General features: G+C 44.4%; 1 protein-coding gene across 5 annotated transcripts in view; it reads left to right on the top strand.

Moving 5' to 3' along the window:
- Window positions 1–23588, top strand: part of Cacna2d3 (calcium voltage-gated channel auxiliary subunit alpha2delta 3) — an 813990-nt gene that overhangs the window by 640259 nt on the left and 150143 nt on the right. For 4 of the 5 annotated variants that reach the window (XM_063275287.1, XM_063275286.1, XM_063275289.1 and 1 more), the window contains 6 exon segments: window positions 9160–9243; window positions 16899–16970; window positions 17231–17292; window positions 18566–18633; window positions 22747–22792; window positions 22938–23035. In XM_063275287.1, coding sequence (XP_063131357.1) covers window positions 9160–9243; window positions 16899–16970; window positions 17231–17292; window positions 18566–18633; window positions 22747–22792; window positions 22938–23035 — 430 coding nt within the window. 5 annotated transcript variants of the gene reach the window in all.

Here is a 23588-nt window from a genome sequence, read left to right as displayed (position 1 = left end):
TCCTCTTCCCAGTGGCAAGCTGGGGAGAAGCATCAGGAATGGGGCCACCCAGAATTGATTCGCAGTCCTGGGTGCAACTAGCCACACCCAGAATTCTCTCTCCACGGAATGGCTAGCTGCTGCCCGCTACGGAAGGAAGGCCAGGCTAACTGCAGAGCCCATTGCTACTAGCTTGGGACCTTACTGTGCGGATAAGGAAATGTGGTTTCTTTGCCATGGCAACTCTAGAATCAGTTTGCCGTGCCCAATTAGACCCCTTTAAGATTGTGTGACAGCTGAGTGTACCCTAGGGTCTTTTGATATCCTTAATGTAGTAATGGGTAAATGCTAAATTAAAAAAATGTCCCTTGTTATCACAGATTACCCTCCAAATCATAGGGGTTCTCTTCACCATAGATAGTACTTCCTAATGGCATGGTGGTGTCTGAAAACCTTTATGAAATGAGATTTGGAAGACACCACACCCATAGCCAGGAGCTTAGTGCAACTCTCAGAAATTCTTGAATTCATTTGGGAGGACCTCTAACATCTAATTTTACACAGGGATTTGTCTGGAAGTATTCGGACTTAGAGAAAGTGTCCCCTAGGTGTTAGCTGTCCCCTTAACTTGAATGCCACCTTGTCCTCTCTTTTCTTCTACATCCTTCACAAGGCCTGGTATCACCTCTCTCTTCCCAATGTCCAACCCTTGGTCTTTGTCCTTTGTGCTGGCACAAAATTTCCTTCCTGTCAAGCTACTGAGCACACTTTAATGTCTGTGACTAGCTTGCTATAACCAGACAGACTGGCTTCTTGAGAATTAAATCTAATCCAGCCATGGTACAGTAAGCCACGTTTGACCTACAAAACCCTGGCAGGGCCAGGCCACCTCCTCCCCACACACAGCGTGTGACTCATGACTTCTAGGAGGACACTGATTGAGATAAAGGTCATTTGAGATTTCAAAGCAATCTCTTTAATTGTTGCTGGTTTTTTTTTTGTTTGTTTTGTTTTGTTTTATTTTGTTTTTGTTTTTAAACACCTAAACGATTTTAGTTTTATAGCCATCAAAAGGATTTTGCAATCAAACTACAGGAAAGCGCATAGGACTTTTCATCTCTGAGACAGCTAAAAACATTAATTAACAAGAGCAAGGTACCGCTGAGGAAGAGGAAAAGGCTCCGTCTGGACAAGCCTCACTGCCCCTCTCTCAACTCCCTGCTGCTGTGAGACACACCCGCCATGGCCCTGGATCTGGGCTTCTCATCCTCCCAGGGCTTAGAGGATTTCATCTCCAATACAGAGAATTTATGCCAGGGCATGTTGTATGTGTCAAGCAGGTATGTGTATTGTTGGGGAAAGTCCAGGCTACTGTAGAGTCTCACACCAGAGGGTCAGCATGATTTGAGTGGAAATTCCAGTTCAAATGCTATCTTCCTATTTTGTAGACACTTGTCTGGGGTCCTGAGAGGAATCCTGATGAATTAAATGGGCACTGTAAACTGGGCTCAGACACAGCCCTGACTCCTTGAAGTCCCTCACGGTAAAGTCTTCTTAATCTGAAGCTATCACTGAAAACTAGGGCCAGTTGCAAAGGACAGTTACTCTGCTGGAGGCCTACATAGCCTTTACTTCAGCACAGAGAAGAGTGGGCCTACTAGGGTTTGCCTTCTAGATGGTTCTGCCTCCATGACTGGGCACTTATTTTCTGTCCTGGCAAAGATGCTCACCCGCACAGAGGGTCAAGTTAATGAGGTGGGGACCACACCCTGGGGAATTCAGACACCAGGAAGAGACGATATTCACTAGCCATGTCACCAAGGGACGTGGCTCTAATTTTCCCATCTACGAATTCCTTCACCCTCCCTGGAGTTGGGAGGGTTTGGTAAGACACAGCATTTAGCATAGTTCCTAGCCTGAGACATGTTCTCTGGAGAACAGCAGGAGGCAAAGGGTCATGGTGGGCAGTCACGTGAGCCAAGCTGACTGGCCATGTGTTTTATGAATTCCTGGTTGGGAGATGCAATGAGCATTGGAAGGTGAAAGCAATAAGTGCTTCCAAGTACTTTGGAGAAGACTGCAGCGTCCCCACTGACCCTGTGTAGGGGTGGTAAGAGTAGTATTTTTAATTGCTTGTACTGCTTCATTCAAAAATTTCTAGCTGGAGCAATTAATATGTGCAGAATTAGGAAAAAATAATGAGAGAAACAGAAAAGATTCAAGCCATTTAGACAGTGACATGCATATGTAGGCTCTGTCACTGCTGGTTGCTAGGAGAGCTGGAGCAGACAAGGGCCAGGGGATACACTGCCCAAAGACTCATCACTATGGAGACCTTGATTTGCCACTGGCAGGATGGGATCCAACTATAGCAGTATAGGGGAAGGGATGTCACTCTGCCACAAGTCTGCATGTCCTTCCCTCTGCCCTGAGAAAAGGCCACGAATGCAGGTATGTTTCCCATTAAGCAGTTTATTATTAGGAACAATAGTTTATCCTGTGAGTATCCTCACTGGGGATGGGCACTATGTAATACTCGTCTCATTGCCTAGAAACCAGCCATGGCATCAGTGGTCATTAACATTGGCCAAATATTTAGGCTGCATCTGTTAGAGCCTATGATGCTCTGGTTGAGTTCAGCCACATTTATTCTCAGTGCTTCTCAAGGTATCCCTGGGAATTGAGAGCTGTATCTTCCATCTAAAGGGGTTTGGAGGTGCAAAAAGCTTGCTCTCGCTCATGAAGCATGGGGGCTTGACAAGGTCCAGCTGCCAGCCACTAGCTTTTAGCTGCCGTCCATCAGCCTACTTTGAAGGAGTCTGAGTCATGAATAGTGAGCTGAGACCAAGAATGTGAAGGTTGGCACTGATGCTCCTAGAGTAGTTCTTCCAGGTCTTCCAAAGACTCATTGTACCTGGCACAGGGACCGAGAAGCATTTTGTATTCATCAGAAAGTGGGCTGCCTAGGTGAATAGGAGTGAGTAGATGATTGCCCACGGGAGAGAAAGATACCTGTGTCCCTTCTGAAATAGTCTCTTTAGCCTGGGGAAGGGTGAGGATGGAGAGGAGGAGAGGAGAAAAGATGGGGGGTCTTTGCCAGGAGAAGGTCATGCCTGCCTGGCAAGAGAAGCAAACTTCTGGATGACTGGCTCTCAGTTGACCATACTCTCATCCAGATGGTACTTTCTTAGGCATTGTGTCTTCTTCACCATTTCCTTTCTTCCTCCTTCCCTCCCTCTTTCCCTTCCTCCCTTCCTCCCTTCCTCCCTTCCTTCCTTCCTTCCTTCCTTCCTTCCTTCCTTCCTTCCTTCCTTTCCTCCTTCCTTCCTTCCTTCCTTTGGATTTTGTCTGTTTTATTTTGACAGCCTATAGCAGCAGGAACAATTAATCTATTAGAGCCATACCGTATTTGTTGCACAGAGAGCACAAGTATATGTGTGAGTAGTGCCCTTGGGCTTTTCTAAAAGGAACACCGGAGAAGCAAAGCCCTTGTCATTTTCCTGAAGTCAGACTGGCCACACCTTGACGTACCTCCCTGTGCTTCCAAAGCCAGTTTGCAGGTAACACAGAAGGGGATTGTATCAGGGCCATTAAAAACTGCACTTCAAGTAAGCCCTTGGGTAGTTTTGGCTTGCTCCAAACACCGGTGTCTTCTTGTCCCATCACCCTAGCCATAGGCTTGTTTGTGTGCTAGCCACATCTGGCCTTTATTTGAAACTCCACCTCAAAGTATTTCATAGCACACAATATCTTTCCTTATTAAATTCCCCCGTACATATTTTTTTTTCCGTAAAACAGGGACCAAAAGCTGCAGGCCTACCTGTGGCTCGGAGACTGTGTTCAGAAATCTATGGAAACCGTTTGTGATTCGTTAATCACATTTTCAAAGGAAGTTACAGATTATAGATACACTAACAATTGCCATCCACAATGCCTGGCACTGTAATGGGCTCCTTACGCACAAGGAACAAGGAGAGGAAGTTGGGGAGCCAGGCCTGGGATTTGTCCCACACAGGGGTAGGGGAGAGCCAGTCCCAGAGTGGGAGCTTTCAGAGCTTAACTATTATACTGTTGCTTGGAGGAGGCATGGAGGAGAAGTGTGCTCAAGCACAGAAGTGCATCTTGGTAGGTAGTGAGGCATCTTATCAATCCGATGTTCCCAAATAATCATTAAAGTTACGAAATCTGTAAGTATTTCACATACAATCTATTTTTCTAAGAAGTGCCTTGGGCTGGAGAGATGACTCGGTGGTAAAAGTGCTTACTGCTCTTGCAAGAGGCTTTATTGACAGCACTCACGCCAGGCAGCTTACAGCCGCTTTCAGCTCTAGTTTCAGGAGATCCCGCACCCTCTTCCAGCCTCTGTGGGCTCTTATACACATGTGGTGCATGTCAACCCAGGCAGACATGCACATATACACATACATATAGATATAATCAGTAAATGGTCTTTAAAAGCAGTTCATGTATAAAGAAAAGGGATTGCATTCAATGCGTACAATCTGATCACCCATGACTGGAACTCCAGGCAAGATTATTTTTAAGAGAAGGGTGTGGTGCGGGCTGATGTGGTGGCACAGACCACTAATGCCAACCCTTGGGAGGCAAGCAGGTGCATCTGTGTGAGTCGGAGGACAATCTGGTCTACATAGTTCCAGGTCAGCCAGGACTAATAGGGATACCCCGTCTCTAAAAGGAAATGGAGCAATTTGGGAGGCTTACATTAACATATTCAAGGGGACAAAGATGTCAGGTACGATGTGGTCCAGGTACACATATATCCCCTGGACTATCATATTCCGTTCCCACTGCTTTCCCATCAAGGGTGCCATTCCAAGGATGACTTAGACTAGGGGTAAAGGTGACCATGAGGAACTCCAAGCTCACATCTCACAACTTTAGCAGTGCTGGTATACAGGGAACTACCTGTTCTGGAACAATCCAAGAAAGCATCCCAGAGGGAGTCTTTTGAGTCCCTTTTGTAGTGTTGTAGATTATGTCTCCACCTCTGATCTAATTGCTGCATTCTTGAATGATGTGAGCCTCCCCATATTGTTAGGCCCTTACCAATCTCTCACCCAGCAATACAGTACCTGCGAGAAGACCCAGGCTTACATTAGAAAATATGTGAAGTGGGTGTGGCCAGTACACAGGTAAATGGCTGACTTCCTCACCTGCTAAGCTTTCTCAATGAGGAAAAGGTAAAGTCAACATGCCTTTTTGTTGCCCCTGGCCCCTTTCAGCTCTGCCATAGTCTGCTGAGTTTTCTTTTGCTAACCTAACAGAGTGACCACGTGCTTCATTGATGCCTAAGTTCTAATGTTCACCTGTTAAGCAAAGAGTGTTTCAGACCCATTGCATACTTGGTTAGGCAGCCATTAGGGAGGGCCCTTTATCAAAGGGAACTTTAGAGGGTGTCGTTCCAGCTCCTGTGTTTTCAGTGATGTTGACATGTAGGGTCTTGCGTAATGTAGCAACTAATTGGACCCTCATGCTGGGAGATCTTTTACTCTACTCTATGATCTTGCTCAGTTTCTCTGGTTTTGAGACAGGCTCTCACGCTCTCAGGCTGGTCTAAATGTCCCAGATTAGCTTAAAACTCATAGCAGCCTGTGCCTCACTCTCTTCCCCCTAGGGTTATAATGAGCCACTGTGCTCAACTCTCTCAGTTTCTTGAGTAGATTCTTGGTGTTTTGGCCTAAGTCCCTTAAGTGGTGATAAAGGAAATGAAAGGCTAGAGATGTAGCTTATGTGGTAGGGTGCGGATGTGGCTCATGTGGTAGGATGCTTGCCTACAATGTGCTAACCCCTGGGCTCAATCCCCAGAGAGACAAACTGTAGGAGTCTGCATTGGTACTTTGAAGGTAGAGACAGGCAGATCAGAAGTTCAAAGCCATTCTCAAACTACATAACCAATTCAAGATCAGCTTGGATTGTATGGAACCATATCTCCAATAAAGAAAAATGTCAAAGATTTTAAACAGATTTCTCTCTTGTAAATGTTACCTCAAAAGAGCTGAGTATCTTAGCGCAAATACAGATCTCTCTGCCAAGGATCTGGAGTCCCAACTTGTAATGTATATGGTGGAGGGAGACAGTTGGTCATGTTTGTGTGACAGCAAATTCCTCCTGTCTGTGACAGTGACAAGATTACTGAAATATCCTTTCTTTTGAGGAATTGGGGAGTGCCCGACTCTGTGCAAAGAGTCAGGTCTTCCTGGGTTAAGCACTTTCGTGCTGCCTGGAATGAGCTGCCAAGGTGGAGAAGGATTTATTTAGCCTACTTCTCCTGGCAAGTTCGATCACCCCTACTCGGCAGCTCAGTGAAAAGATGCTGAAGCAGTTCAGTGGCTTGCTTAGCTTAGCTTAGCTTAGCTTAGCGCCGGACATTCAGTGTGATGTGGGCAATGGTGGGACCTCTGTACTTCCTTCTCATAAACTCCTGTGCATAAATGATAAAGATGCATCTTGTGTTTAGGACCCTGGAGTCAGTTTCAATTTAACAAAGGCTGAAATAACATGAGGCTTACTTACACAGAGAAGTTAAAGCAAAGGTTAGCAGGGGGTGAGGTAGGTATCCCGACGCGTTCCCCCCCCCCCCCCCCCGTGCTGGCCGAATCATCTTATTTGATTTTGTTATTGCATTTGTTACTTAGTTTGTCAGAGCCATCTTCCTAGCTATGGGATAGTAGAATGGGTAATAACAGAAGCAAAAGTAAGGGAGGGATGCTTGCTACAAGTAAGTTTATGGGAAGAGAGGGGTGATGTTTAACTGTCTGTCTTTACTGTTTTATACTTTGTATGTATATGGTATATGTATGTACTTGTCATAGGTATTCCCATGTGAACATGCAGGTGTGAGTACATGTGTGTACATGTATATCCTGAAGCCAGAAGTCTATATCAGGTATCTTTCTCAGTAGTTCTCTGTTCAATTTTAAGGCAGGATGTCTCATAGAATCTGGTAGTCACTGGTTGAAAGACTGGCTAGCCAATGAACTCCAATGATCTGCCAGCCTTGGTCCCCACACCCAGTAGTACCAATGCACTGCATCTCCCTTTTACATGAATCTTGGGGATCTAAACTTGCATGGCAAGCACTTTACCATCACCATAGCCTCCAAATGCCTTGTACTGTCAAAGTATTGTGTGTGTGTGTGTGTGTGTGTGTGTGTGTGTGTGTGTGTTTTCTTGTGCAGTGACCAAAATGTGAATTCCTTCTACCAACACAAAACAGAAAAATGGTTCAGACCCACCAATAGGTAACCCAATAATCTGTGAGAGTATGCTTTTGAAGTTCAAGTTCTGGGCTGCCTGGGATGTTTGAGAATGGTTCTTACTGAAATTGACTTAGAAGCCAGTTGCCTCTGTATCTGAGGTTCAGAAGAGCTGCCAGACTGTCTTCCCATAGGGAAGGTCCTGAGTCCTAGCATCCTATGCACCTCCCCTGTGGCTCCTGCTCACAGCTTAGACCCAACACCCTCCCCCCTCATTCTTCCTTCCTTCCTGTTCCTTCTGCTTTTAGCAAGGCTGTCTTGTCCAACTTCCATGCACACAGGAACTCTCCCTAACACGATCCAACTGCTAATCTGCTATCATTTACAGTGGCTTCCGAAAGAACCACTTTCCTTCCTCTTCATCTGGAGTGGATCTGATGTCATAAAAGTGACTGTGAATGGTGAATGTCTTGTTAACTGGAAACCTCATAGACAAGAGTGCTGGCCTGGTTGACAGCATGCCCTTTTGAAGGCAGTCAGGGTAGCCTTCTTGGGTGGTTTGGAGGGTGGGGGAGACTTTGTAGAGATGGTGCAGGATCCCCACAGTATAGTTGTCAGGGAATAAAGAGTACAGGAGCAAAATTTGGCATTGTTTGGTACCACAGTGATGTAAGAACCACCCCTTATGGCCTCAGTCCCCTTGTTTGCACTGAGGGACTTTTCAGATTTGTTTGGTTCTAAAGCAGCAATGGTTTCTCCTTTGTGTCTGGGGTACCTTCAGTAACTGTGTCTGCAATCACCAATCAATGTCCAAAATGACAATTTAGGATCTTAAAACCTTTAGACTCACCCTGCATCTCTCTTAGTTTTATTGTTTAATCATAACAGGACTGAGTCAATGAGCAGAAAAGAAAATGGGTACACCTCTAGGCACATGTCTTATATATATATATATATGTATATATATATGTACATATATATATACATATATATATATATATATATGTACAACTATGTCAGCATATTATAAACTTGTGAAGCACTTGCTTATCCTTAGCCTGCAGCAGAGGGCAGACTTTCCTACCTTATAAACACCCCAGTAACCAGTAGTGAAGGTCTCAACACACACACACACACACACACACACACACACACACACACACACACACACACAAGAGTGTGCGGTCGATAAAATGGTACACTTGCTGGTTGACTAACACCGGTGATTTAGGGGAAAAAAGTGAAAGCACTCCCCAGTTATTAATGCACTCATCAGCTTTTCCAGAGAAATGCCCTAATGGCCATTAAATCTGGCAGCGATTCCCAACACTCACATCGACTCCAGGTGAAGGAGGTGTGCTTAGCTCAGCACTGCCATGGCCAGTAGCAACTGGAAGGTCTGTGAGTCTGCAAACTGTTCTCAGGTTGCCGAGCCCAAGGTTCAACTGTGGAGGCCAGTATTTTGTTTCTCAGCTGAGGAGCCTGGAGGAGGTTTGAGACTGGAAGTTTGTGAAGCATGAGGGAAAGGACAAGATTTGATAAATACGTGAAGGAAGCTCTTCCCTCTGCCATAAAGGACTCTGCTCATCAGCTTTCGAAGAGAGATCGGTCTCCACGCCCTTCACATATTCCTTCCAAGGGTGAGATAAATATTCTTTGCACCCGGCATTTTAGAGCCGAGGAGTTCTCTAGGCAGATTTATGTCAAGCAAAGAGTTGACCTTTATATTCTCCAACGTGGAAGGAACATGAATAGCATAAAATAAATAAAATAAATAAATAAATAAATAAAATAAATAAAATAAATAAATAAAATAGAATAAAATCCTTACATCGCCACCCACAGGGCTGAGCTCAGGTACCCAATTTTTTCCTCACAGCTGCCACTCAGCAAGAAGGATGAAGATTTCCAGGTTGATGATTTCATGACCACTTGTCTGTCTTTTCCCTTTCCCCCATGCCAGTATGAAGAAGGGAAAAAGCGAAGGAAGCCTAATTACAGTAGTGTGGATCTCTCGGAAGTCGAGTGGGAAGATCGGGATGATGTGGTAAGTGACCCTTTTCAGAGCTCATTGTCAAGGGCTATGTTCACCATAAAGGAGAGCCTAGAGGCTGGTCCAGAGGACAGAAGAAGGCTGTGAAGACAACAGACACGTCTATTATAGTTGATGTTGAATAGCTCTCCTGCCAGTCCATTGAGCCTATTCCCAGCAGGCTCCTCTGGTTTCCTCTGCAGCTGATTCATTCCACTTCATCCTTAGTATAATTGTCAGGACTTGCCTTACCATCTTCAGAGAATCCTTGCTGGGCAACAGGAGACCTGGCAAAGACAGAGCATCTCCAAGCCAATAAGGTAGGCTCCCAGATGAACTTGCTAGGTCTGCATGGACAACTCTTGTTTCCAGAAAGCAGCAGAGGAGTTTGAAGGCCCACTTTCCCCATGTGTGGCCAGCCTCCCATCCCCATTGCTACCCCGACTCCAGTTGTCACATCTTGTGCTTCTACTCTTTCCATGGGGTGCTGCAGGAAGCCATTTGACATCCCAGACTCTCTCCTCATGCTTTATAGGGACAGGGCTGGTGTCATAACTCCCTTGGTTCTGCTTTCTTCATTTTCATAGCCTCTGCTCCCCGAGTGGCCTCAGTTAGCAGAAAGCTCAGGTTTTTCTTTCTTGCCCATAAAATGCAAAAGCCGTATCTGTTACAGAAATTTAACCCAGTCCTCTTTGGTTATACCCAAGTTCAGACAAAATAAAGTTGCCATTCAATAGAAGCTACGGCCTCATCCGCTCTTCTTTTCCTATCTGCCACTGCTTTAACATCATGGAGATTGAATGGCCAGGAAGCACCGTGACTGAGATCCTGTTGGTTTCTTAGGATAAACTGTACTTCAAGTTCTAGCCACAACTCATGCATCATTGGGGACAGCTATGCTACCAAGACTCAAATCTCACCTGTGTGGAGGCTGCTTGTCTCCAGGGTGTGACCATTACTGCTTCCCCTCATGTTTGTCCTTTGCAGATGCTTTGAGGATTAAACATATTGGTAGAATGAAAGGTTTAAAAAGTGCTTACACCATCGTGTGGCTACATGAGGATGCTAGAGATGGGCCCTCTGGGATCCCAGTGCTAATTCCAACTCTGGTTCTTTGAGATTAGCTTCTGCCCACTTTCTCTTCTATGGTCACCATTTCCCATTTCCTGTTTTGACCTCACAGGTCACTCTCTGCTTCTTTGTCAGAAGTGTTGGGCTCTTTTCCAGACATGACTCTTCATCTCTTTTATTGTAATCATGGAGGAAAACAAACTCGGTCATACTAACCTGTACTTCCCAAGTCCCCACTCTCAGGGGTAGGCACATCCTCACCTGCAACTTAAGGCAATTCCTTGCTCATTTTCCTCTTATACTCTCTTATGCTCCTGCTGGATTAGTGGGGCTGTGGGTGGACATCTCCTCTTACTATTTGTGGTTCTGAAATGACTTTTGTCTCCTTATCACATTTTCCTTTATGAATGGAGTTTCAAGTGTCAGCTTCCCAGCATGCTCTTCAGTGTCATCTAACTTACGGGGCTGGGTTCTGGGTGTCTCCTCTCAGAATTTCTGTTTCTTAAATCAGGCAAATAGTCTTCTTATGTACAAATTGACTTCTGGCTATCTTTTTGTCTGGATCTCTTGTGGCAAGAAACCCAAGGCACTTGAAACATTAGCTCTTTTAATATCAATGTGTTTGACATAGGAAAACCCAGGCCACCATCTCTGCAGTGGATCTGTGCCTAAATGCACTATTAGAGAATCTTGGAAATCTGTGTAACACCTTCTTGAATGGAATGCAAAGAGGCCCACATGCCCATGTGCTAATATGGAAGCCTGCAAATAAGTAATGAAGGACAGGGTTCAGGGCAACATGGGTGAAGGACTGTGGAAGCAGAGTTTACTGGGCCACGTCAGTGAAGTCTTCCTGGATGCAGAGAAGCTGACCAGAGCATCCTACTTCTTATGGACAGCAAGACTTATATAATTTAATGAGCACATTTATAACACAGGCCCTGTATACTTCAAAAAAATGATTCATTATCCCATATGTCATTTACAAATTTTGCAAAATAGTCTGGCTAAGATTAAAATAAAGGATCTGAAAGGAAGTGTCCATTGCTGAAGTGCTTGCCGTGCAAACACTGACCTGAGGTTGATCCCCAGCACCTATGTAAAAATCAGCCATGGATAGTGCATTTCCAATTGTAATTTTAGTACTGGGGAGGAAAAGCTTGATCTAGTCTAATGTGTCCCAGTAAGAGATCCTGTTCTGAGGAATAAAGTCGAGTTTTAAACGCTGGCCTTCACCTCCCACATGTATACAAATCCCCATGTACAACCACTTGCACATACATACATGTACATACCTACACATACATGTACCTATACAAAAACACATACAAACACACACAAAAGAAAAGTAGAGCACATAGAGAAATGTGCATGTGATTTCTGTTGTCACTATAGGGTAAGTTAGGTACCATATCAATTATTGTGAAAAAACAGATATTTAGGGGACCTTCTTCTATCCCTTCCTAACTATCCTCCCTCTACCCTTCCAACTCTCAATTTGATAGTCTTTTTTATCTTTGATTATTAATTACTGGTATATATACATATAAATATATTTGAATATATATACATATATGTTATATATATTTGAGTGAGCATGTGGGGCATGTGTGAATGAGCATGTGTATGCACAAATATATATAAATACAACTTGATAACTCCGTTTTTATTATTTGTGTGAATATGGTTTCAAGGCTGAATTTCCGGAGATATGAAGATGAAAGAAGGACTCCATAAGGGCAAGCAAGTGAAATGGTTTTATGTTGAGGAAATAAGGTTTATTTATGTGTGTGAATGCTCTGTTTGCATGCATGCCTGCATGACAGAAGAGAGCATCAGACAGAAGAGTACCAGATCTCAGTATAGATGGTTAGAGTCACCATATGGATGCTGGGAATTGAACTCTGGATGTGCAGCAATTGCTCTTAACCATGGAGCCATCTCTCCAGCCCATAAGTGAGTTTTACTGTAAAGTGAACCCCCTACACCCCCTTGAAGCAAGAAAAGTTATTGAAAATGTGCTACCCAGTCCTACCTTGGAAAGGGGCTGCCTATAAACCATGCATCCAATTGGAGCAAATTCAATTTAGTTTGAATTGTTAGTTGAACATAATGTTAATTGGTCAAGTGAAAGTATGTAGTCTCAGGAAAAAGCCCACCCATGGAAGAAAAGCACAAAATGTTTAAGATCATGTAGAGGTCCTTGAAAGTATCCATTTTCTTGGAGCTGCCTGTGGTTTGAATGTACACATAGATTTTTTTTTTATTTCCTACAACCCTGACTGATTGCCCATAGAATGTGGGGCTACCTTGCTCTGAATCTTAATCAATCTCATAGCCACACCACGATGGATTTCATCTCTAACTCAACTGGAACCCATGCTGTTGCAATGTAAGCCTTTTTCCTACTGCCCCCAGAAAGCCCAGACTTCTTCCCATGAGTCTCTGGAAAAGTGTCTCCAGAGCCCTTTCTTCCCAAAGCCCTGTGAGGGTCTCACACTGGGACATATTCTGAGACTTTCGTCACATATTCCCAAGGCCTTTGATTGCATATTTTATTCTTATTTACACAGTTTTCTCTTTTCCTGCATCTCATGCTTGATCCCTTTAACCCCAGTCCCCCTGTGAACCCAAGCTGGTGGGGAAAGAAAGGGGCTTTGTGGCTGGTGCTCTCTGTGCCTGATCCCTTCATGTATTGGTTGAATGTTTTTATGGTAAAGAATGGGCTATTTACCTGCCCTGTTTCACATCCCTTCCATATGTAGGCTTGATTAGGTAACCTAGAAGTCAGGGCTTCGAAGAGCAGGCTTCCTGTGCCTCTGAAAGTTTAAAGCCCTATACTAACATGGACAAGAATTCACCACCAGCAGAATGGGCTGTCATTACACAAGGAGACTCAATCTATGATTACCATTCTATCTTCTGGGAAAGCTTCCTTCAGTGGGCTCTGCCTAAAAGGGAAGAGCAGCCAAGCTCGGATGGAATGAGCATCCAGCCTTAGCTGGAGCATGATACTTGAAAAGTTGGTGCTTTAATGGGTCACACAAGCAGAGGATCCCCAAGGACTCCAGGAAAGCGTGTGTGAACCAGGTACCAGGGTGTATCCCAGAAGCTGGGGAGGTTCCTCAGGGGCTAAACTTTTATATCCCTAGAGGAGGTTTTGCCTTTCATGGTATTCATCTCATTGTGTTGAGCACTGTCTCTGTGGTCACTGCATAACGTATGTACAGATGCCCAGGATCTGACACAAAAGGTACGCCACACCATCGACATCCCTGACTTGCCTTTCTTTGGGTGTGCTAAGTCAAGCATTTATGCATGTGATTTTTAATGACAGCTTAATCAGCTAACATATGGACACACGAAGATTATTTTTAAAATTTTCCTCTGCCAAGCCCTTTTCATTTTCCCCAGATGTTTATGATTACAAATCCAGGCAGTGGCAAGTTCAAAGGCTGTGAGAGCAGCACCAATGGCCACGCTTTTCCCACTTTCTTCAAGGAAGACAAGATTCTTGCTGCTAACCATTCTCATCTAAGCTCTGTGGACCTCCCTCACGTGTGGGTGCCACTGACTCCTTGCATGGTTATGCGCAAGGACGATTTGGTAGCACACAGCTCATTAAGATAGAAGAGTGTCTTTTCAAGAATGTTCCAGCCTTGCAAAGTGCATTTCAATCATTAGTCTCTTCTCTCCTCTCATAGTGACAACAGAATGCCACCTTCTAATGGGTTCTGGGTTCCAGGGCTTGAAGTGTATAGACCAGCTAGCTATTGGGATGTAAAACCACAGACCAGGACATAGTCCATTTCTAAAAGTTGTTCTCTGAAAAAGCAAGGAGTAACAATAATAATATAGTTAATTTTATCCTCTTATTTGGGTAGCAGAGGTTAGGAACATGTGTGTGTGTGTGTGTGTGTGTGTGTGTGTGTGTGTGTGTGTGTGTGTGTGTGTGTGTGATATGCATGCTTTGAAGCCAGACAAAGGTATTACAGCATCTGGAGCTGGAGTCATAGGTGGTTATGAGCTGCCTAATGAGGATACTAAGAACCAAACCCAGGTCCTCTGTAAGAATGGAAAGCACCCTTACCACTGAACCGGAATCACTGAATTCTAGTACCAGGAGATTGGGCTTAAAAGTCAAGAGAGTCTGTGATTTCTTGTGCAAGATTCTTAGTCCAAGGTCTTAGTTTCTCCTCCAGTCAAGTAGGTACAGAAATAGAAATACAAAAGACAGTTCTGTAAGTTTTAGAATTAGTGTCTGGTCAGCAGGAAGGACTCAGACAACAATAGCTATCAGTAATGGGAACTTCCCAATAATCTGATCACTACAGATTAGAAAGCTCCCGGCAGGCACTTTGGGTCTGAGTGGCTTCACTCAGAGTCAGTTTTGATTGGACAAATGACAGAAAAAGATGTTAAGGCACAAAGAGGTTTAAGAACATTGGTAGGTGTCAGTGCAGAGATCCTTGCTACCTTGGAGTCCCTGATGCCCCATGTCGTCCCTTAGTTTATCCAGCTGTACTGAATTAGAAGTAGAAAATTGAAATCTGCTAGAGTAAGGTAGATGTCACTCGGTGGGCTGTGGCCAATGAGGAAAGGAAATGGAATCTACGAATGTGCAAAGATGTCCTCCAAACAAGGGGCATATTTCATGCAGCTCATGGTCAAGGTAGCTGAAGAAATGTCGGTAAGAGGTTGGACATTGGTATCCAGCCAACCAGAGCATGAATTCTGATTCCCTTAGCTGGCAGCAAGCATCTGGTACCCCATCCCCCATCGGGGCAAGGAAGATGATTGCACAGAAGAGGATGGTGATGCCTTCTGCTGGGAATGGTGGTCAGAATGGAGGAGGGCCAAGGCATGGAGAATAGTTAGCATATAGCAGGCACTTGTCTGCTTGTTGCCTGTCTATTACTTACAGTTATATGAGATGGCTGCTGTGCTCAGTTCTGTTTGGCAGAAGAGGAAACTGAGGCACAGAGAAAGTAGTGATTTGCCTGTCATCAGAAAGTGCTAGATGATGCCATTATGTCGTCTCTCGTCTGTTTCTAAGTGACAGCATTCTGTTCTTCCTTCCGAGGAGCTAGGAAGGAGAGCTTATTTTCACTGTAAGACTTGAAACCTTTGCCTCCAGAAAGCATCAATGACCCTGGCCTTGGGCCCTCCTTGGTCCCATGCTAATTGTTCCTTGCTACCGGGGGTCTGGGGTGGGTTGGCAAGGTTGGCTGACCTAATCTCTGACTTGCCTGGGGAACTTGAGAGGGGAAGGTCCCAAATGGCTTTAGGCAGGCACCAGAAAGAGGAAAAATGAAAACCATGTTAAAGATAAATTGAGCCTGTTCTTAAAAGTTAGAAAGTAGACTTAATTAGGACCAGCTCTCTCCATCCAAAACCACAAAAGTTAAAATGGGAAAATATTTCCAGAAATGCCCATTATGTGTTGTTAAAAAAATATCTAAAGTAAAATATATGTTTTATTTTATACATGCCTCCAGCTAAAAATTATGCTTTTACGCTCTCTCTCTCTCTCTCTCACAGAAGATGGGAATGTGAACCCAAATCTAGACAGCCCTGAATCAAATTTGGGGTGCTTGCAAGCCCCGCCGTCTTATATCAGCCCATCTCTCGCAAGCTCCTCAAAGGGGAGAAGAAATTAAAACCAAAAAATAAAACAAAACAAGAAACCTGAAGTGCAGACAGAGAAAGAACAGTTCCCCATGGGTTGGCATAGCAGCCTTTGTTCCCATCCCATTAAATGGCCTTTCCTGTCATGTCCCCTTGCTGCCCATGAGGGCACATCCTTCATCACTCAGGCTGCTGTCCTCCTCTGAACTCATGGAAGGCCACAGGTAATTAGATAAGGTCAGCCAGGGGGAGGGGAGGCAGACCAGGCTTACTGTTCCAAGATGCGACCTCCAAAACTCAGAAGCAGGGTCGGCGCTGGTCACTGTCTTGTCAGCGAGACCATTAATTGGGTGACCATCTGAAGCTGATTCGTGTTATGGAAAGAGTTACTGTCTCCCCAGTGCCCCCCAATCTTTTAAACTCCTGTTTAGAAAAATGTCTTTAAACTTGACTATCATTTGAAAAATGATTTCTTCATGACAAATCGGTACCCTTTTTGAAAACCAACTTGTCCCCCAGAGACACTCTCATTTGTTGATAGTTTTAGCAGATTGTCTGGAGTTCATTCTCTGACCTCTGGACTCATCAACATCCTGAGGCCTCTCTTGTTGCTGCCCCTAAGGGGTTCACTTATGCTCCCCAAATCAGAGTTAGAGGCCATTTATCCTTGTTCACCCTCTTCCATTGTCCAGGAGCAGCAATGGATGTGGGGGTTCATTTGTGTGCTCCCATTCAGAATTGAAAGTCATTAGTCCTTGTTTACCACCACTACCCCCGTAGTCCAGGAGGAGCAGAGAAGCCGAACTCTTCCCTGGAAAGCTGATTTAGAGTTCTCCAGCCTTATCTGCAGAAACACGAAGGGTTGCTTGGAATCTCACCTGGGCTTTGTATAGGGGATGTCTGTGGCCAGGCACCCAATGACATGGCAACCCAGGGAGGTATTAACTTCTGATTTCATTTTCTTGTTCTAGTTACGAAATGCCATGGTGAATCGGAAGACTGGGAAATTCTCCATGGAAGTGAAGAAGACTGTGGACAAAGGGGTACCTTTTTCTCAAACCTTCTTGCTACTTCATTAAAACAAACCACTGAAAAAAACTTAGCTTTGAGGGTTCTGTCTGGAATAAATATCTTTCCCCGAGCTCTCTTCTCTCTTGTCTTTACTTATCTCTAACAAGACTCATGTAGTGCTATCATTAACCAGCTCACAGTGTGTCCGTTGATTTTTGTTGATTTCTGAAGGACATCATCTAGCAGACTAACCATGCTCTCTTTTCTCTGTGACTTTTCCCCCCTGATCTAGAAACGGGTTTTGGTGATGACCAATGACTACTACTACACAGACATCAAGGGTGCTCCTTTCAGGTAGAGATGACCAGAATCATGGACATTCCATCAGACTGATCAGTGTGTTTGTACCCAACCCGCTGGCCTCTCAGTGCCCATCATCTGCCCAAAGGCCAGAAAGACTGAGGAAGGGGCTTTGACCAGGCTGCTTTTCTGTCTTTGTTCTAGAAGGGGGAAGATGGTACAGACCCAAATAACCCACCCATGTGCCGTGGTCTTACATCCCATTCCCAACACAAAATCTCCATGGCTCCCAGGGAGGGTGAAGGAGACAGTTTGGGGGTCACCCGGTTCTCACCATCTCAGCTGCTACTTTCTAAGATCCATTTCTCACCTTCTATGCTCATAACCCAGTAATCCTGCAGGTGGTAGCTCACCCCACCCTGTGCTTCCGTTTCATCTTTTCTGGATGTCTTTCTGTGTTTTCTCTCTGTTACAGTCCAAACAGAAAATCTGCTTTCAGATGTGCATGGGACATTCTAAAGTGGCCTGCCACTGTTGTCATGTGATTTGTAGAAAACAAAACAAAACAAAACAAAAAACCCAAAACTTATTTTAGCAGTGTTGCCTTATGCTCTTGGACTGGTATCGTGCAGAGTTAAAGGAGATGTTAATTAGTATTGATTAATCTGAAAAGTATATTCTAACATCACTGTCACCCACTGCCAAGGATTGTAAGTAGATGCAATTTGGAACCAAGAGGAATCAAGGAACGCATGGGTCACTAAACAGCTTTGCCAAAAGAAAGAACTGTTTTTAAAAAGCAGTCTCTTACTTTAGGCCAAAAACAGAAAGGCATTTAAATCAAGCAATAAGAATGTGGGAAGGCCAGTAGACTAGGAACTGGACCAGGCTGAGAGGCTAGTCCTATGCTCATGCTACTACATTGAGTGTCATGGGAGTATTTCTGGGGGCTGGAGATCTCTGAGGAAGTGCAGAACAGAGGTGTGTAAGGTGGTAGCAGGCAGCAGGGTGTGTGGCCTTGGAGGACATCCAGGGGAAGGCTTTCTGGAGGGACAAGCTGTTGGCCACAAATCTTGCAAACACACCACCAGCCAGTTGCCGCTGGCATTTCCAATCAGAAATGACTTTGAAGCAGCTGCTTGACCCTAAGAAAAACCAACACCCACTATAATCAGTGAGGTTTCTGAAAGTAAACTGTTGGAAAAACTGTTTACAGAACATGAAATGGAAATGTGAAAATGGAAAATAAAAAGAAAAAAATGTTAGCCCACAAGTCTATTCCAGTCGGTGCCCTAGACTTCAAGGTTTGCTTTGTTTCTCCACACAGTTTAGGTGTGGCGCTCTCCAGGGGCCACGGGAAATACTTCTTCCGAGGGAATGTAACCATTGAAGAAGGTAAGGGGCAAACTTGGGCTGGCCTATCCTTGTGTGTGTGTTTGGGGTGGGGGAAGCTGAGAGCTAACTCCCAGAGAATTGAAGAGCATGCATGACTTTCAAGCCTCTGGCTAGTGATTTGGTCACTTGATTCAGATCACTGCCCTTTGGGTGCTGTTTTACTTGCCAATTTTGTGTGGGTTTCTGAATGGTGGGAACTCCAGCCAGTGGCTGGCTTTGTTATACTCTTTTATCCATAAAGTAGTGGAGGCAAATTATGGGAATCTCCTGCTACCTCTCCTATTCTCATACATTCAGTGTTAGAGAAAGAAGTAAATTAATGTAAAATCTGAAGTCTGAGAAGGACCAATGCAAAGAAAGATGTGGAAGCCCTTGCTCTCAAGATAGTTGGGCCACCCATCTCATTGATTTTGTGTTACCCTTTGCTCATTGGAAATATGACCACTGAAGAGACTGACAGAGGTTGAGAAGTGGAAGTAGAGTCATGTGACTCTAAAATCTTCTACCTCTATAAAGAGCAGGGGGACAGTGACTCCCATAGACATTAGCAATCCCCAAATCCATAAAGTATAAAGTTGTTATCATAGAACATGTCTGTTATGTACCTCAACAGCCCACTAATCCTAACCAGTTACCATTTCCAATATTGTGAACACTCGGAATTATGTTAGCATGGTGTTTCAAGGGTTCTTAGTCTATAAATCACTTTGAGTAAAGCATTTGCTTAACCTTGCCTTTAGGTCAGGTCCATCTGCCCATGGGCCCTGCAATGTTTCACAAGCATTGGGTTTTGTCTGACAAGGAGCCATGATGTCTGATGGAACAGAAGGGAGAGTAGAGGGCTCCATCAGGTGCTGGGTAGAAGTCAGGATGTACTGTCTAAACGCCAAAACATGTGGCCTCTCTTCTCAAAGATATATGAGAGAACAATGAGCCAACCTTGTGACCTAGGCAAGATATACTCTCAAGGATATGTTCTTAAAAGCTATGTTCCCATTTCTAGAATTTTCTAGTTCCATGAGCCATGTGTAGTTTGGAGGGCATTGGTGCCCCTGCAGCAATAAAATTAATGCCCAAGCCATTTGAGATGAAACTGAGAAAATGACTCATGGTCAGAACAGAAAGAGGGGTCCTTTTGAAAAGATATTTATGTATGTATGTATGTATGTATGTATGTATGTATGTATGTATGTATGTATTTATTTATTTTATATATGTGAATACACTGTAGCTGTCTCCAGGCACACCAGAAGAGGGCATCAGATCCCATTACAGATGGTTGTGAGCCACCATGTAGTTGCTGGGAATTGAACTCAGGACCTCTGGAAGAGCAGTCAGTGCTCTTAACTGCTGAAACATCTCTCCAGCCCAGAAAGAGAGGTCTTTAGTAGACCATTACTCTTAGCCTCTCCTTCCCTTGCTTTCCCTCTCTTGTTTCTTTGTCTCTTGTCTCTGCCTCTCTCTTTCTCTCTCTCTCTCTCTCTCTCTCTCTCTCTCTCTCTCTTTCTCCATCTCTTCCTCTCTCTCCCTCTGCTCCCTCCTTCCACTGTTCCTCCCTCCCTCTGTCCTCTAGATTCTGCTCCCCCTCTCTTCTCTCTGGCTTTCTCTCCTGCACACAATTGTCTTTTCGAGCATTTCTCTGCTTACTATCTGCTTCCTGTGTGTTCCACAGCTGTTAGGCTGGCCATTGCATTGAGAGAAATTCAGAACTAAGCAAGAAATCAGTTTGAATACTCAGCAAGGGGGCTAGTGTCTGGTTATCCACACAAATGAGATTAGATCTTCCTCTCTCCATGGGTCCTCTGTAAATAAAAAGACTCAGTCCTGTCAGCTCCCTGAGTAAAAGAGCCCAGAGGCTGCTAGCCAAGAGCTCATCAGCAGTGAGAGCCTTGGGCTGATCATAGCTCCCTTCTGTTCTTGGAGTGGAAAGTTTCTTGCGGATGGTACCCATATTTCACGGGTTGTGTAGTTAGGAAGGCTACTCCACAAGATGACTGGGTTCTCCATATGTTTTGTCAATGCTAGCTTCTACCAAGTTCATGAATAGAAAGCTATACTCAAAATTGAAAGGGTTGGGGCTGAGGGTTTAGCCCAGTGGTAGAGCATTGGCCTAGCAGGTACCACCTTCTGGGTTCAGTCCCCAGCATCCCTAAAACTGTTGAATCTTGAAGCCTAAGCTGGTCTTCCTGCTGTTGTGACTTTTCATGATCTCTTTTGATGGGCTGCTTCTTTTACATAATTATACATAGTGATGACTGAGTAAGTTTGAGTGAGTGTTATTGCTCTCAGCTTCACTGAGTATGATTTTATTTTTAAAAGGATCAAAAGTAGAAGGGAAAGGACTAAAGAAATTTTACATTTTTATTGGTATCCAAGAAATCAGGGAAGAAATTATAGTGAAATTGGTCCCTTGGGTCTCATTGTCCCTGAGTCTGAGCCAGGGTGAGCTTCTGGGACAAAGGGCTGACTAAACTGTAGCAAGAGAAGGGAATAGGCCTGACACCTTCAACTCAGCATCCTGGGAAAGCATGGGCCACAGAAAAGCTTCCACTTCTGTCACTCCTGCCCTGAGGAGCTCCCTCCCTGCCATCTGCAAGGCTCGAATGCTCTTTGCTTTGTTCTTTGCTTCAGAGTCACTTTTTCAGCCTGGCCACCACAGGTAGAACTGAAGCAAAGCTCTGAATGAAGCCTTCCCAAGGCCTTGTTCGGGAGGTGTTTGGTTTGTCACCATCTTTTCAGCATCTATCATAGACTTGTACCCAACTCAGGAAACATGTTAAAGGGAGAAAGAGTGAGAAGGAGGGAGAAAACAAGGAAGGAAAGAGAGGGAGGGAGAGAAGGAGGAAGGGAGAGAAAGAATGAACAAGATTGTCCTAGGGACTAATCACTTTCTTATTTAACCATCTTATAGAGTTTTTGAAACTCTTTCTTAGATAGGAGAGTTGCTATAACTCAAGGTTTGACCTGATACTCCCAAGTGTTCAACAGCTCACTTCCTACAGCACTGAGCATCATTGTGTGGTATATCTAGTATTTTGTGCATCTGCATTTGACACAGAAATTAGAGTACACTGAGTCATTTGAGAAACTGACTCTCCATGAAACATGTTATAAACATCATCAGAGTCCCTGTACATATGTGGCAAAGCTTCTCCTCAGATGATCAATGAAATGGTGGCTCCACAGAGGGCATTATCTCATTCATGTTGCTGTATTCTCATATCTGTGTCTAAGACCCTATAAAAGTTTCTTTATTTGACAGTTTTAGAGTCTTAAAGTTCAACATAACATGGCCGAGGCAGAAAAGGATATTACTGTATTAGCAGAGCCATTAGTATGAGTGAGAAAGTGAAAGAACCATTCCTGGGGCCACTGTATTAATCTCTTCACTTTTCATTAAGCCCCACCCTTAGAAGTTCTGATCCTCTCAATGCTATTGTATTAGGGGTTCAAGTTCCCAACACACATGCACATGTGCACACGCACATAAACACACACGCACGCGCACACACACACACACCCTTCTGGAAGACAAATGATATGAAAACCACAGCACAGATGAAGAAGTCTGTAGTATTCTGGAAAATCCCTAGGTTCATGCCAGCCTCAGCTCTACTAACTACCTTTCTAGACTGATGACTCTCTTTCACTTAGGATCCTGTGACAACTACTAACATCTTTTATCGCTGGTTGAAAAGGAATGAGTATTAACAATCTCATTTCATTTAGCCTATAATTCCACCCACACAACTATGTGTCACGTAAAGATGTAGACCTGTTAGCATCGCAGAGGATTAAATGGCCTGGCCCAGTTCTCAGTGTTCATGTAGCTCCAGAATCTGTCTTCCTAGCCATCCTGTTCATTTTATGAGGTTGAGCTTTTTCTGGGATGAATACCAAGTGAATTTGGTGGTGCTGGCCACACTGGGGTTAAAGGGTTGTGTAGATGACTTTGGACATGAATCCAGAATCCTTGTTCCCTAGCATATCTCTTTGGGGTTGATATCTACCTTGAACCTGCCCCCTCCAAGTACCGTCCTGGAGTATTTGAGGTGTATAGGAAGTTGGAGAAGAGTGATCCTTACTCACTAAAGCTCTGTCCTTGACTTCCAGGGCTCCATGACTTAGAACATCCTGACGTGTCCTTGGCAGATGAATGGTAAGAACCACCTGTCCTTCATCAGTTTTGGGATTTGTTGCCCTCTTCTTTGCCCTCTTACCCAGTTTTCCTGGTCCAAATGCAAATGGGGGAATAAATCATGAATATTTATATGTTCTCCTTGGGGACCCTGTCCTATTCTTAGGTCCTACTGCAACACTGATCTGCACCCAGAGCACCGCCATCTCTCTCAACTGGAAGCGATTAAGCTCTACCTCAAAGGCAAGGAGCCTCTGCTTCAATGTGAGTGTGCTCTTCAGGCATGCATGCGGGAATGGGGAGGAGTGGAAGCTGCAAGCCATTGAGGAGGCCTAGGTTTCAAGAGCAGCTTTGGTTTTCTATAGAGTGTCAGTCTTAGTATACCCAGCCAAGTCTCTTCCTATAGGAAAAGATGGGGAAAAGTGTAGTTGATGGCCACAGTATTCTTAATCACATCGTGTCTATACTCCTGAGCCTAAGCAACTGGGGAAGATGGAGATGATAAAGGTTAGCAGAGACTGCTATTCTAGTCCCCCTATTCCAAAACTAAGGAACTAAAACCTGCCAAAATGTTATCCCCTGCTAGAGCATAACCAAATCTCATGATTCCCTAAGAGCAGACAATGCAACCAGCATCTGTTGGTTCTTCTTCTATTCCTACTAATATGCCTTGGTAATGTTCCGTGAGAAATAATTGGCTAATGACTGTGGCCAGGAGGGTGGAGGAGAAGCCCCACCCACCCACCCAAGAGCAACAGCTTTGGATGCTCCCCTGAGAAATTAGCAGCCCCACCCTGCCATTACAGGACAGTTACAG

The sequence above is a fragment of the Rattus norvegicus genome, chromosome 16, assembly GCF_036323735.1.
Source record: "Rattus norvegicus strain BN/NHsdMcwi chromosome 16, GRCr8, whole genome shotgun sequence".
Lineage (NCBI taxonomy): Eukaryota > Metazoa > Chordata > Mammalia > Rodentia > Muridae > Rattus > Rattus norvegicus.
This window is presented reverse-complemented; position numbering and strand designations above follow the sequence as displayed.